This window comes from Macaca nemestrina, chromosome 13 (assembly GCF_043159975.1).
Source record: "Macaca nemestrina isolate mMacNem1 chromosome 13, mMacNem.hap1, whole genome shotgun sequence".
NCBI lineage: Eukaryota > Metazoa > Chordata > Mammalia > Primates > Cercopithecidae > Macaca > Macaca nemestrina.
Genome location: NC_092137.1, coordinates 50,282,746 through 50,302,060, shown reverse-complemented (window position 1 = coordinate 50,302,060; position 19,315 = coordinate 50,282,746). Strand labels below are relative to the sequence as shown.

General features: G+C 34.1%; 1 protein-coding gene across 33 annotated transcripts in view; it reads left to right on the top strand.

Moving 5' to 3' along the window:
- The window catches only part of LOC105465018 (neurexin 1), a 1,132,644-nt gene that overhangs the window by 953,621 nt on the left and 159,708 nt on the right, over positions 1-19,315 (top strand). For all 33 annotated transcript variants that reach the window (XM_071077376.1, XM_071077375.1, XM_071077378.1 and 30 more), the window contains one exon: positions 6,323-6,494. In XM_071077376.1, the coding sequence (XP_070933477.1) occupies positions 6,323-6,494 (172 nt within the window). The remainder of the gene's footprint in view (positions 1-6,322; positions 6,495-19,315) is intronic.

The window sequence follows — 19,315 nt, the reverse complement described above, 5'->3', positions numbered from 1 at the left end:
TGCTTTTTGGGGGTGAGAGGATGGCATGTATATCTCAGTGCCAGGTTAAAACAACTGGATTAAAATCACTTCTTACCATTATAGGCCATCTAGATTGGTAAAGAGAGTCTCTACCGGCCAAGAGGGCCTCTAAGTAATTCACTTAGAAATGTATTTGGGTGGCTGGGGGCAGTGGCTCACGCCTGTAATCCCAGCACTTTAAGAGGCTGAGGTGGGCGGATCACCTGAGGTCAGGAGTTCGAGACCAACCTGACCAACATGAAGAACCTGCCTGTACTAAAAATACAGTATTAGCTGCGCATGGTGGCATGCACCTGTAATCACAGCTACTTTGGAGGCTGAGGCAGGAGAATCACTTGAACCCAGGAAGCAAAGGTTGCAGAGAGCTGAGATTGTACCATTGCACTCCAGCCTGGGCAACAAGAGTGAAACTCCATCTCAAAAAAAAAAAAAAAAAAAAAAAAAAAAAAAAAAAAAAAAAAAGTACTTGGGCTAAATTAGCAATTATCTGAGTGTTTTTGTTTTTAGGTGAGATAACAGATGGCTCTCTGATACTGTCTGCAGTGTTGCATACTCCAACAACTGTGACTATAGGCTCCAGACTACCCTTCATGCCTTAAAACCTTTGCTCCCTGGTGAGGATTAGTCTCTGGAGAAGCAAAACATTCCATTCACCCAACTCTGGTTTCAATCAACAATGTAAATTTGGACCATGGGAGTCTTTCTGTATTCTGAAATGAGTACAAGCATGCAGAGCATTTGAAGACATTGTTGAGTTCTGTCCAAAGTGGGGCCCTGGAGTACTGGACTGTACTATGGTGCATGACAGAAGTTTACAGAACATAAACAGGGCTCCTAGTAATCTACATGCCCTCCTGAGTTGCACACTTGTTCACAATGTTTGGTCCTCCTCTCTATGAGTATAGTAAACAGACACAGAGAAAGACATTTTTGTTTGTTACTGGTCTCTGTTCCTGAGCATAGTTGAGCCAAACATTTCTATATAACAGTTCAAGAATGGGGTGTGGAGAAACAGTGCACTAAAATCTTATGTAACATGTCTGTATGTCACATGTAGACTGAAATCTTTACTTATGTGTATTCTGCTTTATCTATTTCATATGCACATATTATATCTGCATCTGTAACATGCAAACATCTTGCTTGAAGTATGCCCAAGATATTGATTATACCATTAAATATTCATCTTAGTTAAAACATAAAACCATCAAGTGTATATGTTATTTCATATGGAATTAGACTATGCATTAAACTATGGTGCCACTTGCTAGAACATTCAAGGACCTTCCCAGTGTCATATTTCATGATGTTTCCTTTTAACTTGGTTTAATAATATAATCTTTATTCAGAAATGAGCTTTTGTAAAAAAAAATCAATAATTACCTTTGTCACTGTTTATTTAATGAATCCATGGAAAGACTTCATTAAATTATAAATACCTCATTACTGATATTCTCATAATAGATTTTTGAAATTATGATTTGAGCCAGTTATCTATTTCAAGGAAGATACAGTACAGGGAGATCAGTACATGTCCAGTGAAATGACTTCTGGTTTTGCTAATGTAATATTCATGAGAATTTGACAAGACAATCATATTTAATCCCAGAGAATAAGAGTTTGAAATGAATTCTTTTAAATTGTAATTATCCATTGGCAAGAAAGTTTAGCAAGTTTTATTGTTTATATAATTTAAGTGACTTGCTATCCTATAAACATGAAAAGGTTGTGTTTTAAGGATATCTATAGTTTCTGAAAGAAATAGTAAATACCAGTCCTATAAATATACTTGATATTAGTATTTTGTGCTTTATGTGTATTTTACATTTATTGTTTTCAGGGAAAACTCTTTGGTGATCATTTATAAATAAATTGTTTTTCAAAGCCTGATGCAACTTGGGGTGAAGTAGATAATGTCTGAATTAGGTTTGGGCCTGTTTGATCCTTTACTTTGATAGTTTTCAGTTCCACTCTAGCTAACTCTAGATTTTAAATCTATGAGATGTCAAAGACATTTGAAGTTGAGGCAAAAACTGATCATATCCAAGAAGAGATGGGCATCATTTAAAAGTCAAATGTTCTGCAAGCATCACAGACGCTCCTTGTTTCTATATTGTTTATTTTATTGTGTTGCAAAAAATCAAATCCTATGAAATCTGGAGATTTCTACACCTAGAAAATGAGTATTTTGCATTTCATATTGCAGAAAGTTTTAAGGATAAGTTAAAGGGACTTATTTTAGAGTTCAGTGCATTTTTCAGCTTTAGCAATGCAATGCTTCTATTCCCTGAATCTAGACCTTGTTAATAATTAATACTCTGATGAAAATAGGCTCTTATGGCCTACCTATCATAACAAGTAGGAAACTTCAAGAACTTTTTCCAATCTATCCTGGATAAGAACCAGGTCTATAATAGATGAGACCCTAAAACAATGGGCAACTCTAGAGTAACAAATATCTTCCTATACTTGTGTTGAAAGGACTGCCTCCTACGGTGTAACAAGAATTTAAACTTGTTATGTAAAAATATTTCTTTCTAACCACCAGGGAAGTCCACAGGGAGTCTCAACAGTGCTTGCTCCCTCTTGGATAGTAAAAAGGTCATCCATTCACTTTTAGACATAAAATGTAATATCAGCTTACTCCTCTGTAATAATAGAAGTCAGTTAAAGCCTCTTCATTATCCTTGCTTCAGCCACAGTGGAGCCCCCGCTTGCACTGGGAGGAACACGATTCTTTCCACAACTTTCACTTTTCCTCTCCCTCTCTTATCCTCCAGGGATGAAGCAGGAGAAGAAAGAAAACATAAAGGGCATAAATGACCTTACTTGGCTAATATTATTGTACCCATCTAGTTGAGCTTAGCCTTTACTTAAAGTTCTTAAGGAGGCACTTTTTGGAAGCATTTGGTTCTTTAGAGACCTTAACCATATCATTAGAATTCTTTACCTGCAATTCCATTAAGGTAGTAAATGCACTTCCTTCAGATGGTCATTTAGGATTCCCACCTCAGCCTCTGGTCATCTATCACTGTAACTCCCAGTTCTTTTTTCTTTTTTTCTGAGTTTTCTTAACTACTCAGCCCAATTCCTTTAGTAACCCTGCTAAACAGGGTACAACACAATTCTACATGGACACTAACCTAGGGTACACAAGTGTCCTTTGTCCTAACAAACCCTAATGTACAGGTGGCTCCTGGTACATCAATATATCTTTCCTTGGCCACTGGGCATCAGCCAGCCACAGTCTCTTCCCTTGAAGATTTCTCAGGCATAGTCTAATGCTAGTTTGCTCACTACCTTGACCACTGCCACTGACCAAGTTCCAGAACACACATGTCAAATTTTCTGAGATGTTCCACTACTGTCCCTTTCTCCTACACTTGAGATAGGGAAAAGTAAGCTTCCACCTTGCAGGTATGTGGAAATCACATCAAATCTCAACTCTCCAAAAATCCTCTTCTAATTGTCAATCTCCTCGTTCCTTATTCTGCATTTTGATGGATTGAAGTAGGTAATTAATTCAGAACCCTAAAAGCAGTTCTCAGTGTTCTCCTTTGCAAGTCTGGCTTAAGTAATTTTCAACTTCATTTTGTAAGATGGAAACAGTAATCTGTTTTTGACTTATTATCTGATCATCTTAACATCTCAGCTGAAACTGAAACAAAAAGAAGCATTTTAATATTCGATTATATCCTCATATCAGTTGCTTGCAATTTATTCCAAAATTCTTTTAAGCATACATTGATTGATACATATCTGCTAACTTCGAAGAATAATACAAGGCCCCTTAGTGATGCTACTCTAGCAGGAGAGATAAAACAGGTAGTAAAAACAGCTAGATTTACCAAATCTGCTAGCTACAGCTATAGGATGGCACAGCAGTCCTAAACTCAGCCTAGTGTAATGATTAAGGACCAGACTCTGGAGCCTGACTGTGTGGATCTGAGCTACAGCTTTTCTCTTTCCAGCTGTGTGACTTTAGCCAAATTTCTTAATCATTCTGTACCTTAATTTTCTCATCTGTAAAATGGAGATAAAAGAGCGTCTCCTTCATGGAACTGTTATGAAGAATACCAGAGTTAGTATTTATAAAATGAGTAGAGCCCTATGTATGTGTTTGGTCGTTAGGAAACTCAGGGTCCATGTAGATAGGGTAATTTTTTAAATATTTGTTTATTTATTTTGAGACAGGGTCTTACTCTGTCAACCAGGCAGGAGTTCAGTGCACAGTCATGGCTCACTGCAGCCTCAACCTCTTGGGCTCAAGTGATCTTCCCACCTCAGCCTCCTAAGTGGTTGGGAATACAAGTGTGTGCCACCATGCCCAACATTTTTTTTTATGGTAAAGATGAGATCTTGCTATGTTTCCCAGGCTGGTCTCCAACTCCTGGGCTTGAACAGTCCTCTTCACCTTGGCCTCCCAAAGTGCTGGGATTATACATGTGTGCCACCACTTCTGGCTGGGTAATTTTAATAGCTGCAGAGACTTTAGCATATATTTTCCCCTGGACTTATTATTTCCACCATATTTCTCATGACCCTTACTTTCAAATACATGACATTGTAAGACATTTTAGTATTGTGTAGACTGATTCAGCTAATAAACAAACAGCAAAAGTCAAATGAAAATGCAAACTTTATTCAAAGACCTGTTTTAGCTCAGCTCTTTCTGTAAGCCTGCATTATTTTCTCATTGTAGTAGAATTACTTTTTACTCATTTCAGGAATTACTGAAAATAAATTTTCAGTAATTTATTACATACATTTTTAACACATGTGATATAACTCTACAGGAAAATTTTAAAGAATCTCATTTAAGAGACATAATGTTATCTTTATTTAGCAAACATGTATATAGTGTTAAAATGTGATTTTTAAAAAAGTTAAATCATCCATCAAGCCTAAAGCAAATCAAAACAAAAAAAATGTAAGCATGCTAACTTATAAGAAAGAGATCTTTATGTACAATAAGAACCCAGGGGAAAAACTCAACAGAAATCTTTAGGATCTCTACATGAAGGATATAATGAACAATACTGCAAAATAACATCCTCAATTATTTTCCTTTGATTAATGCAATTTTGTAAAAGATTTTCCATAATGATTCTCAGTGTAAGCTGATAGCATACTCCTGCTGTCTAGTTCAAATAATGATGAGAACCCCACAAAAAGTCAAGAGAATGTGGTCCACATCTTCAGGTTTCTAACATTCTGATTTAAAACTTCTACAGGAGAGGATGGACTGTGTGTACTTTAAACCCTTCTTCCTCCACATCATTTCTCTCAACTGAGGTTTGATGAAGGGTGAACCACAGACAGTTTGAGGTTATGTGTTCTGATAAGGGCCTACAGCGCAGGTATTCTGTGCGACTGATTAAGGGCAAATCCACATGCTTTAAAAATCTGCAGAATTCATGGTAGAGTTGACAGTCCTGTTAGAGAATGCTTCTCAGAGGCAGAGGACATAGCACATGTTTCTCTTTGCCACCTTTTATTATGAAATTCTAAAGTTAACAGCAACAACTTTATAGTTAGAATGATTCATAGTGTGGTTTTGCATAATTTGAAGAGGGGGTTAATTTTGGATAATGGTATCTTTGCTTTAATTTAGCTTAGGTATAATCTAAGAATAAAAGAACTGAATTTTAGTTCTAGTACATCTCTATTAAGTTATGTGTCCTTGAACAAGTCTTGTACCTTCCTGTGTTATCATCAATAAAATGTTGATGTTTGATCATCAATAAAATAAAAACATTGAATAACTTTCAAGCTCTTAGTATTTGATGGCTTGTGAATACTGACTAAGGGACTGCACTCATTAAATGCCTCTATGCCCCATACCCTTTAGAATTATTTCCTATATTGTGAGCATGTGTTAATGGGCTCTAAACAGACATCATTGCTCTGATTTCACCAGTTATTAAAAGGAAGAATTTGGAGCCCCATTTTTCTTGTGAAATGGGGAGAGTGGATTAAAGGGGCTGTGTTAAAGGACATGAAAGTATGTCCTTTGTGCAGGCAGCTATGCACCTTCTCTGTGACAACCTCTGGGAAGAATGCAGCCCAATTCCCTTGAAAGTGTGCCTTTTGGAATATCAATTATCCATGAAAGAGATGTCTTAAATTTACCCAAATGTCAAGAATCTTGCTTCTACTACATGTAGTTTTTCAGAAGTAAAAATTGGAGGAAAACAGCTGTTGTCCAAAGCACAATTTTAAACAGTACCTTGTATGTGATCTTTATTAAATGGTGACTAGTCAACTTAATACAACTCTTTTTTCCCCTCCTCTCTTACAGCACCAGGGAAAAATTGGAGTTAAGTTTAATGTTGGGACAGATGACATCGCCATTGAAGAGTCCAATGCAATCATTAATGATGGGAAATACCATGTAGTTCGTTTCACGAGGAGTGGTGGCAATGCCACGTTACAGGTGGACAGCTGGCCAGTGATCGAGCGCTACCCTGCAGGTAAGCAAGTGAATATGTATCGGGGGAAGATTTTATGAAAATCAAACTGGAAGAAAAAGCACTGTTTTGCGTCCGTTTCACCAAATTGTGGTTTTCTGAGAAACCATCAACTATTTATTGGACTTTAGAGTCATGTGAATGTAATGCTGTCCTAAACTGTTCTTGCTACAGTGTACAAATGCCATTTTATAAGAGAACGTGAAGGTGTACATTATCGTTTTCAAAATTCAGGACATCAATGAAATCAGAAAAATGCACACATAAAAAGCACAACATATCAAAGCTCTTTTTACTGGATCCTTGCATTTAAACAAAGGAAAGGCTTTGTCAAAAGTAACAAAGTTAAAATTTAAAACTAAGGGAAAGAATATTATAACACTTTATTTTTTTTTCTGAGAGAAAATAAGACCTAACCGTTCCGCAGATGGTGGTGCACAGCTGAAACTCATTAAAGTGTAGGAATCCCATGAGATAGAGAAATAGTGAGAAAACAATAGTAGCATAAATCAGCAGTTATAAGAACATGTACATAAAAGAAGTTTGTTTTCACCTTCATATAACCATGGAGTTTCATGAGGATTCTTTGACACTAGCGCTACTCATTTTAAGTCTATAAAATAAATGTCAAGTCATTATTGATAAAATAAAAATTATCTTGTTTATTGTGAATGAGTTTTATCAATATTATGTTATTGAAACAAAGGTGGTAGATTAGAAATTTTAAACAGTGTTACTTGTGGTGGTATGTATCCTCAATTTTAAAACAAATATGTTTTGAAGTAAAATATAAATTAAAAGTATAAAGGTATTTTACTGCAATCATTATCATCTTTATATTTTAGTATAAAATAGGTTACCAAAAGTATCTGTCTCATTTATCTCTTTCCCCTTTAGATATAACTATGTTTTTTGCAAAGCACACAATTTATAACACAGTATAAGGAAAAAGTATAAAAATACATTTCTATTTTATCCAATAAAATAATAATCAAAACATATATTAAATTCCTCTATCAGACTTATTTGGTTCTTGAAAGAAGTAATTTAATGACATAACCAATGTATTCAATTGATATCAAATATCTCAAGTACTGACTCACAATTGTGGAATGAAATATCTGTAATACCCTTCTGGACCTTTTCTGGTTTATAGAATTCTAAATCTTCAAGCCCTAGTTCAAACCTATTCCATAAGCCTAGTACTCTGCAAATATTTGCTGAATTAAATGTAATTTTATAAACTGCTCTATGACAAAATTAGGAAGCAAGAAAATTAATATGTCCAGTGCCTGTTATAATACTGGCAAATAGTAGGCACTCAATAAATATTTGCTGAATCGATGTCTTGGGAATTATCACAATTTTACACTACAATTATGTGAACTGTATACAACAAGGTGAAGTAATAGAAGATTTTAAAGCCAAGTAACTTAAATATGCATGCAATGTTACATGGCCCCTGCTAATCCCAGATTATTGCATTATCTGAAATCCTGGTATAAATGTGCAATTTCAATTGTTATTCTTTATTTTATCAATTTAACTTTTTTTTTGTTTAATTTTTTTGAAACAAGATCTCACTCTTTTGCCCAGACTGGAGTGTAGTGGCAAAGTCATAGCTCACTGTAACTTCAAACTCCTGGGCTCACAGGATCCTCCATCCTCAGCCTCTCTAGTAGCTAGGACTACAGGTGCACACCACCATGCCTGGCTAATTTTTAAAAGGTTTTTGTAGAGATGAGGGTCTCGCTATATTGCTCGGGCTTGTCTTGAACACATGACCTTAAGTGATCCTCCTGCCTCAGCCTCCCAAAGTGCGGGGATTACAGTCATGGGCCACCATGCCCAGCCTAAAAATTTGCTTTTAAAAGTGATAGCTAAAACCTTAATAAAATTCCAGAAAGATGTATTGGTAATTTTCCTAAAATATGGATTAATTACTGCCTATTTGCTGAGAGGAAGTCATCACACTGGAAGCCATGAAAATACATAGTAGGATAAGGTCTAGACTTTGCTCATGGGATGTTGTCAGCTGTCAACAGTGGACCTGAACATGCAAAATGATCAATCCTGTTACTATTGCAGTGTGGCGTTTGCCTCTTAAGGCATGGTTTTGTGTTCATAGTTAATTCTTTAAAATTATCTTTATTTAGTAACTTTTAACACTTATCAGCAATTTCCAAACTGGTATCTTTACCTAGAGGTTATTAGTACTTATGGTGAGAAAGGGAAGGTCCCATTAGTTTGGGAAATTAGTTTGGAAAATTCTGGGTTAAGCTCCCATGCTCAAATTAGTTTGGGAAATTCTGGGTTAAGCTAAGTTAAAATATCTATACTTGGACTTTATTAATATGCATAATGTATCTCTAAAAGAGAAATATAGGATGCATTACCCAAGCATAGATGGTAGAAAAGAAATATAGGATATATTAGCCAAACATCATTGCATTTTAGTAAATATTTTATGTTTTCAAAAATTTCTGTATCCCCCAATTTTACTGTATTTTATTTGATTGTACATATACCAGATATCATGTACTGAGTATAGTTCAAAAAAGATATGGTTCCTGTGTTCTTGTAGCAGACTAATGTCCAATTTGAATCTGGTAGCTGAGATTGAGGCAGTACTTATTAATTATTTGAGAAAATATTTCTACATGTTTTTCTAGATTAATATTTGCTTAATGCATATAGTACCTTATTTGCCAATTAAACAATTGTTCAGAATAAGAAACACAATGTAAAAGATGTTTAAAAATAGAAATGAGCAGTATAGTAATAAGAAGCAAATCCTTACATATAGTTATTTCAGATACAACTTTCAACTTCTAATCAGAGATTTTAGATGCCCTTTTACCAAGATATATTTTAGAAAATATAAATAAACCGAGAGTGGGCAAAGTTGCAATTATTCTGAAGGATATAAGCAAGGAAAAACACAGAGTCTGCCCTCAAGAAAATTAAAGCACATATGAAGAATTTTAATATATACATATAAAAAGGTAATGATCAATATATAAAGAACTCAGGGGAGTCACCATTGTCATCAGATGTTTTATTAATCATCTGCTCTGTGTTCATTTCAGTGTGATGCTGAGGTAGGAAATAAGCCATGAAAATTTCAAATACCTTTTTCTCTTGGAGATTCATCTGCAACGGTGCCATAATGGCTGAATACAAATTTTGAAGTGTGTGTGTGTCAACTCTATTAAAGTGTTTATGACAAAGTGATTGTAAATACAAGTTCAATAGCAAAAGTCTAGCATATGTATTTTATGTCAGTTTGTGGTATGGCTCTTTTTTATTAATTTTGGGAGTTATTTTTATTAGAAGAGCAGCTAAATTAAAGCCTTTACCACCAAATCCTATAATCAGAGAAGCGAGAACCAGTAGCCTATATTTGGTTCCTTTAAAGTGCCTGTACTGCAAAATATAGGTAATAAGGATTGAAATTAGTAATTAGTATAGCACTTAACCCTCCATTATGGGTCTTTGTGGTAAGTGCTTTTACATGAAGCAATTCGTCTGGTAGCAACACTATACCTTTAATGAAAAGCAACCAAAGCATTGACCAATGGTACTACCCTGTAATTGCCTGGAAGGCTTTCATAGAGAAGCTAATTAGTGGAGGTAGATTTTATGCTCTTTTTGAGTATATGAAATCTTCCTATAACTCAACAATTTATATTTTAGAATAAATATTGAATTTTCTGAATAGCAGACCTAGTATCCATTATTTTCTGTATATAGAGCAAAGTACAGAGACAATATTTTACAAACCATTTAAAGTTGAGAAAGCCATTTCTTGGTGCTTATCAGTTAAAGCTCTAGAATATAATGCATCATTAATCTCTGATTTGTCCCTAATTACAGTTATGCAGCAAAATTTTCTCTCTCAACAAAAATAGACTTTCTTTTCTCATAACATTAATTCACAAAGCCTAACATCATCTTGCTTACCCAGACTAAAGATTGCTTCAGATAAATCACTGTTATCTTTGATAATAAACCTTTGAATTTGTTTTCCTACAACAGTGTGTCAAAAGATTTCTTTTGCACTCTACACAAGGTCAAATGTTCATTTTATAGTTGAGTTAACATATTAAATCAACAAATATTTAAAGGATATATACTACATAAAAGGAACATACTAAATTTACAGTCTGGTTACAGAGATAGGCAAAAAAAAGTTCAAGATTAAAAATATAAAATGTGAGAAAGTGCTAGAGTTATGATATCATATTTGGCTAATTTCTGAATAAGATATAAAAGGAAAACTTGTTCCAAGGAAGAAGAGACCATTTTGAAGTGAGTGGTGTAGTAAGACTGTGAAATCAATAGTACATTAGGTTTAGGTCTCTTCAAACATGCATTCATTTACGAAGGATTAGCAGGAAATGATAGAGACAGACAAACTATTTAGGAAACTACTAAACAATCTGTGTATCAAAAGATAAAGTACTAAAGTAGAATGTGAGAAAATAAATAGGATGAATGCAGAATACACTGTAAAACCTAATGAACAACTTAATAGAAGGAGAGATATTCCTGCATTTTAGGCGCTCTCTCTCTTTCTCTCTCTCTCTCTCTCTCTCTCTCTCTCTCTCTCTCTCTCTCTCCTTCTCTGCCTCCCCCCTCCTTTTAACCAACAATTATTCAATGTTCTAGTGCTGCTGTGTGTCACCAGACAGCACTAGATACCAATGAAATGGAAACCAGTTGTAGGAAGGAACAAAGAAGTCAAAGACATTAGTATTCCTGTTTGCCAAGAAATTGGTCTGAATGGGAGATAAGGAGGATCCAGAAAACCTAAACATGTCAAATAAAATGTATTAACTTTCAGAATGCCGAGTTTGATTGCTATTAAGTTTAAGGAAAATAGATAATGGTGGTCTGGAGTGGTAAGATAAAGAGATCCTTTAGGGATAAGGAGATCTGAGAGAAAGAGAGAAATGCTCTAAGACTCCATAGAGATGGTGTAAATCTTTTTTCATGATCATGCAATTTGTCTGAAAGAGCTTATGGGTATTAGATCTAAACCTTAACTCTGTTTTCATCCATGAAAGCTGGTAAAATATTTCCGGGTTCAGGAAGTCAAACTGATTATTACCCCAAATTCCAAACCTTTAGTGTCACTTAATCGATTAGTTTATTTTTAATTCAAGTCATCAATAATTTATTATTTATTTAAGTCACTCTAATATTTAGAGATTGCAGGGTTGTTACTGAAGTGTTGCTTAATGTAATGATTGTTTTATATTTGTTTAATTTAATTTTTCAAAGTATGATGTAATTAAGGAAATCTACCTTACATGATCATTACATTTGAAGGAGGGAAGGAACTTCAATGTCTTTCTCTTCCAGCTCCTTCATTTATCAAAGAGCAAACTGGAACCTTGAAGAGACTAACTAGTTTGCTCAAGATCACAATGCTCGTTAGTAGCAGAGTAAAAACTACATTTGGGGACTCCTGTCTACAAGCTATGCACCTTCCTTTATGAAGTGTGGGAAACATAAAGTAAAATATACAAAGATCATTAGATGCATTTTTAAACATAGCATAGCCTATTCTTCATAACTAAATGTTATTACTTGCATGATTGATCCTAACTGTATCAGTCAATGTCACAGTGTGCTATTTCTGCTGACCCACAGAAACACATAACACATACAAGACTATCTTATGAGTATTTAAACATAGTAACACATAAAAAAGATTTTCTTATAATAACCATAGTTGTTTGGTTTTCACTAAAGTTTTGAATCAAAAATACTCATTAGTAAACACTAATTATTTTCTAACTTTACTGGAGAAACTTTATTAGCAAATTAAGTAAATCATTATGGACCATTAGAACATTAGAATACTTAAGAATCCTTTGGGAGAAAAAGTTTGTTAAAAGAAGACTTGCCCATGTTCTCATTAAATGTATAGATATGGGGACTCTTTGACTAATTTTTTTCCTTCCTCTAAAAGTAAATAGTGAAAATATAAGTATTGTGGAAACTGATAAACCATATGGAATAATGAATTATTATTTAAACTAATAACCAATTTTGACTAGAGTCCAACAAAAGACATAATAATCAGGGTGTGACACACAGAAGGTGCTTAATAAATAGTTGTAGAATAAATCTACATCCCTCATTAAACTTCTAGGTCAAAGCATTTTTTTGCTGGTAGTTTTTAGCCAAAATATACTTACATGAATATTTATTTCGATATATATACACTGAGAAATCTGAAGCCACAAATACAGTAGCTATGTTAGATTCAACAAGTGTCTGAAACTCTGATTTTTCCTGTTTAATTATCTTTTTAAACAGTGTTCAGTTTTGCTGGGAATTTGAGGTTATTCCGAATGATGAAACATAATGAACTTTTTTATTAAGTAGTATATTGAATATATCTTCCTAAAATTCTAAGCTTAGCTTCTGAGAAATTGTGTGCAAAGAGATGGAAAGAAATGATATATTATCAGACTTCTCACTTGTTCTTACTTTAACGATGACTTGGATTTTTTAAATATCGGAATTTTTACAGTTACTGTAAGGCAACCATTTTAGCATTTTTAAATTTTCTGTTAAAAGAGAAAGCAAGATTCTCTGATGGTTTGATGGGTTTCGGCATCATTTAAACTACACAGGCTGGCAAACAGAGATAATGCAGATGTTTTCTAAAAGTCATGGTAAAACAAAAGTAAAGGATATTATATCAAGTAGGCTAGAACTTTTGCCAAACATATCTTATGTTGTAATATAGAAATAGAAGCCCTTCTAAATGATTTCTTGAAATTTCCTCCTTTAACTTCTTGTCTGCCATTATTGTTTCCAACATACAATTTGTTTAGTAATTTAAGTTCTTATCATCATGAAGGGATATACCGGCCTCACTCCTGAAAAGCGGTCACGTTAAACGGAGAATGGCATTATCATGATTTTAAGTAACTGTGGCTAAAGATATTGACTGAGATTGTCTTGAAGGACTTTTTACCAAAGATATGGGTAATCAGGTTAATGAATCTATCTACTGGTTACAAACAATGAATTAATCATGTCAGATATAAAAAATTAATTGTCACCACAATGCAAAAATTTAGCTTTTTGCAAATAAGGTGGAAACAAGTTATAAGAATAGTTAAACATTGAAGGCCAGATAAATGACATTTTAAAGAGTAGTAGGTTTTTAGGAAACTTCAGATGGTATTTACAAGTATTTGGTTGATTTTAATGTTTGTATTTTGTAACAGTGGCTTTCATAATTTGACTATTATCTAAAAGTATCTTCGTTTTTATCATATCGTTTATAATTAGCTGACTTCAGTGGAAGAACAAGTCACATTCCCAACTCAATGACAAGCCTTTCTCTTAATACTTTCTCAAACACTCTGACTTCTTATATCTTCAGGAACTTTTATTAAATAGCACAGGCATATTTATTTATATATTTTTATAATGATAACAGGTAATAGCTAGTATTTTAGTGTATGATGAACAATTTTTAAAACTGTACTATGTGATTTGTTCCTTCTCAGCTTTAATGTCATTATTTGAACGTCAACTATGTATAAGTCTCATGACTGTCATGCTATTTATATTTGTCCACTGTCTACCCACTTTGTGTATCTTGTAAGCTCAAGAATAAGTTGTTTTGTTTTGTTTTGTTTTTTGAGACGGAGTCTCACTCCGTCACCAGGCTGGAGTGCAGTGGCCCGAATTTGGCTCACTGCAACCTCCACTTCCTGGGTTCAAGCAATTCTCCTGCCTCAGCCTCCCGAGTAGCTGGGACTACAGGTGTGTACCACCATGCCCAGCTAATTTTTGTATTTTAGTAGAGATGGGGTTTCACCATGTTGGCCAGGATGGTCTCCATCTCTTGACCTCATTATCCACCCACCTCGGCCTCCCAAAGTGCTGGGATTATAGGAATGAGCCACTGCGCCTGGCCAGGAGTAAGTTGGTTTTAATGTCACTTAATTTCTACTAAACAAATGGAAGTGCTGTCAAGAGGAGGCAGAGTATCAAAAAGGACAAAATATCCTACACTAGTGTCAAGGCCCCTATGGAGAGTACAAAGCTTTGGAACTGTATTTAGTTTTAGATATTAATCTAAATCAGTTTTTCTTAACTTCCTTTGAATCTCGGCCTCCATGAGAATCCAATAAAGTAGACCATTCTATCTTTAGAAAAATACACATCTATCTGCATTTGTATAAAAAATTATGTATGTGATGTTTAAGGGTTGCAGTTTAACATCCTTAGGCCCTTTTACTTAGAATTCAGAACCTCTGCTCTAGGTGATCTTTGAGGATATTGAGATTTTGGAGGAAAAAATGAAGTCTGTGTAATGAACATATGAGGAGGAACCTCCTCCTCCTCCCCTAAATAAACATGCTTCCAATGAAATGTGCCTGCCCTTTACTAACCTTCTGCTAATAACCTTCTAAACACTGACATAGCCCTCTGGGTGTAGCCTTTACTAGCTCAGATAATTTTCTTTTTTCACAGAATGAGCCCAACTTTTGTACTTCCAGTTTTAAACAATTGTTCTCCAAAATAGGATCATAAGAATGCCATTATCCTTGTAATAAATTTATTTTAAGCACTAATACTATGCTTGATATAATTATAACACTGGGGCATTACATAATAAATATCCTTAAAACCAAAATGCATGTTTTAAGAGTTTCATTTGGAAAGGTCTCTTGGTAAATCATGTCATGATTGTGAAGTGTGATGGTGAAATAACTGTGTCCAATATCATAAAGATAAAAATTGCTATCAATATAACATCTCTGGAAAGTACAAGAATCCCCCTGTATCCATTGAGGAATATATTCCAAGACTCTCATTGGATGCCAGAAAACACAGATAATACCAAAACCTATATATACCATGTGTTTCCCTATACATATATCCCTATGATAAAAGTTAATGTATAAATTAGACACAATAAGAGATTAGTGACAATAACTAGTAATAAAATAGAACAATCATAACAATATGCCATAATAAAAGTTCTGTGAATGTGGCCTCTTCCTCTCTCTCTCCCTGTCCCAAAATTTCTTGTTGTACTGTCCTCATCCTTCTTCTTGTGATCTGTTGATCTGATAACCCAGATGGCTACTTATAAGTGACTAACAGACTATATAATGTGGATACACTGGAAAACGGGATGATTCATGTCTCATGAGGGATGGAGTGGGATGGCCAGAGATTTTATCATGCTACTCAGAATGGCATGCAATTTAAGACTTTATTATCTACATTGCATGCCGTTTACTGAAATGGCATGAATTGTTTATTTCTGAAATTTTCCATTTAATATTTTCAGACTGCATTCGACTGTGGGTAACTGAAACTGTGGAATAAGAGGAAACTACCATATTACCATTCATTATTATGAGAAGAAGTTAATAAAGCCCTTTGCATGTATTTAGGAAACTTAAAACATATCATGCAAGAGCCCTTTGCATGTATTTAGGAAACTTAAAACATATCATGCAAGAGGACAATTTTTCTTTTTCACTCCTCTTACTAGATAATTTTTCACCTTTGTCTCACCATTATTTTTTTATTCTGTGTGATTTTGTATTTTAAACTTACCAGAATACTGATAATCCATTTTGTTTTCTTCCAACAAAATAATAAATGTCTAGCATCAAAATTATTACAACTAATGAAGTTAGGAGAATATAGGAAAAATAAACATTCAAGATTCTGAATTCTAAAGTACCTCAGATGTAACAATTAAATACATTTTGACCACTATTCAAAGTTCATAATTAAAAAAAGAAAATTCATCTGGAGCAAAGATCAACAAATTTTCATCATAGAAGGCCTAATATTAAATATCTTTGGCTTGGAGAACCACATGATCTCTGTCACAATTACTCGATTCTGCCATTGTAGCTCAAAAGCAACAATAGCTAATAGGAAAATGAATGGGTGTGGCTGTGTTCCAATAAATCTTTATTTGCAATATTAGTAGATACATTTGACCTGTAGGGCATACTTCATTGACTCCTGAGAGAGAAGCATGACAAAGGAGCATAAGAACCAACCTGAAAAAACTTCCAATGGCCAGAACTAGATCAAATTGAGCAATAAAACTAATAGACATGTCATTGGATTATAACCAAAAGAGTAAAATAAACATCTATGAACCCATGCTGATATAAACAAGTAACTGAACAGATAGAAAGATAGATATACAGACAGATAGATAAATAGGAAGCAGGGACAGCTCACCCATACAGAAAAATTACAATTAATAATGTAGAAAGGTGATGGAAATAGGAAGTCATCATTAGAATCCCGATGTAAAAATTTTTGAAGTTGGGATTCCCTAATAGATGACAAAATAAGTGCGAAAAAGTTTTGAGTAGAGATTAGTACTTTATGTAGTCTAAAAATATTTCTTCCAAGTAGAAGTAGTAACTTTCTTCTGAAAACTCAGCAGATCATGTTAAGTGATCAAGTTAAATGTCACCAGTAATAAAAAATATTCACTTCATGAACCTTCATGCTAAAAAAGGCTCTTCACTTCTTTGGTATTCATGTTCTCAACAAAAATCCATAATTTCCATCTAACTATGACAAACTCAAATTGAGGAACATATTACAAAATGGCCAGTATTCTTCAAAAGTGTCAACTATATGAATTACAAAAAAAAGGTCTGAAGGGACAAAGGAAACATGGCAGTTTAATGCAATATGGGATTTAGGTTAGATCCTGCAATAGAAAAAGGACGTAGTTAAAAACTGGTAAAACCAAATAAAGTCTATACTTTAGTCAACTGTTTATTATCAATGTTATTTCTTGGTTTTGAGAACTGCCTAATGGTTAATTAATTACTAACAGGAGGAAAACTGAATGAAAGGTATTTAGAACTCTCATTCTATAATTTTTTTTTTAAATAAGAGTTTAGAAATGATTTCCACCTAAACATACCTTTTACACAATTCTATATAACATTTCAGAAAAAATAACTTAATAAAACGTAATGCCTTTGTGTAACTATAAGTCAGATGCATTTGTTGTGAAAAAATGTATTTTGGCATGTTCATGTGGTTATCAGAAAAGTAGATTTATTCCAGAAGAATATCAACCTAATTTTTCTAACAATCCAAAGGTGTAACTTCATCTAATACTGGAGTTGGTTCTTAATTAAGACAGAATGACAAAATAAATGTAAAAACCTTTTGAAGTATGAAGCCTTTAAATAGGCCATATATTAAAATTTAAATTATGATGATGAATATTTTGTGTCAAATGTAGTCTCATGGGTAGAATATTTCTCAAAGACAGACTTTTATCTTAAACATTTTAAATTCTGTTTTGTTTTTAGCTTTATGAATTTAACTGTGTTACAAAGCAGCTGACTTTACCCCTCCCCACAAAGTTGAGACAGACTTTCCTCATATTAAGTATTATTGAAGTAATTTGTCATCTTGGGCATATTATATGTATTGGTGGCCCTAGTACATAAAATGTCCACTGAGAATCCAAAAAGAATATATCTTACATAAGCCTGTCTAGATATTACCATATGCATTTCCATAGGAGTATTTTAGCAGGATTTATGAGATATCAAATCGGACAGAATAAAGGAATATTTCGCTTTCATTTTTCTAGATAGTGTCACCCAATTGATAACATGCCATAATAATTTTTCAGGGTCACCTTTGCTGGAGCATTTTAAAGGTCCAAGTAGAGTCTTCAGTTCTCTCATTTATTATTTTTATTGCTCAGCTTGGCAGAGGACTTGGACGAGAGTGCGTTTTGTGGTTACAGGTGAAACAAACCAAAGGAAGCTTTTTTAAATGAAAAGATTTGCTTTGGTAAAAAAGAGAGGCAGAATGGGCACAATCACAGTAGAAGGCAGACCTGGGGATAATTATATGAGGGCTGTGCTTTATGGAAATGGAGTTCAGATAGAATTTTACATCTGTCAAATTGATTCAATAAAGGAAATTCATGTTGCGCTAGCATTGGGGTGAAGAAGTAACAGAACTCATCCAAAATTCCAGACAGTCATAGAATCTTTTGAAATTCCTGCCTATTTGTAAGAGCTAGTGTCAGAAACAATAACTTAGACATGCAGTCTATAGTGGGCACTCCATATGGGGCACTATGCTAATTATTTTACATACATTATTTACAAACATTATTGCATTAACACTCACAAAATCTTTGTAAGACTGCTCACAGTATCTCCTTGTGATAAATGAGCAAACACAGGGAGATTCATTTACTTGCTGACACCATACATTCTAAAGCCTACTCCAGTGCTCTGTAGGATTATGCAATGCTGCCTAAGAAATAATTCTTAATTCTCCTAAGGAATAATCCACAAAATATTATTATTGGTCCCCACCAGATCAGATGACACTCAGACCTTTGTTGTGCTGAGATTCTGATACCAGTGGTTATTACTTCTATTCAGATCTGTAAGAGCTATTTGGGGGTCCTTTGTGATTAGAAGCATTCTCATAATAGTGTTCTTCCTCTCTGCTCATTATTCTTTATCTAGATGCAGAAGTGAGTGCGAAGTCTAAGTTGAATACTCCTCTTAATGACTAAAATTGCTATAGGATTATATACCACACATCAAATGATCAAACCAGACATATGCTATAAACTTGATGCAAGTTAAATGTCAGGTTAGCATGAAGTTTAAGAGGGAAGATTCAAAACCCAGACTGCATGGGTTCAAATCCTAGTTCAAACGCTGATGAGATGTGAAATTTTTTGCCAAGTTCTTTAACCACATTTTCCTAATCTAAAAAGTGGGGACAATGACAGTACTTACCTTGTA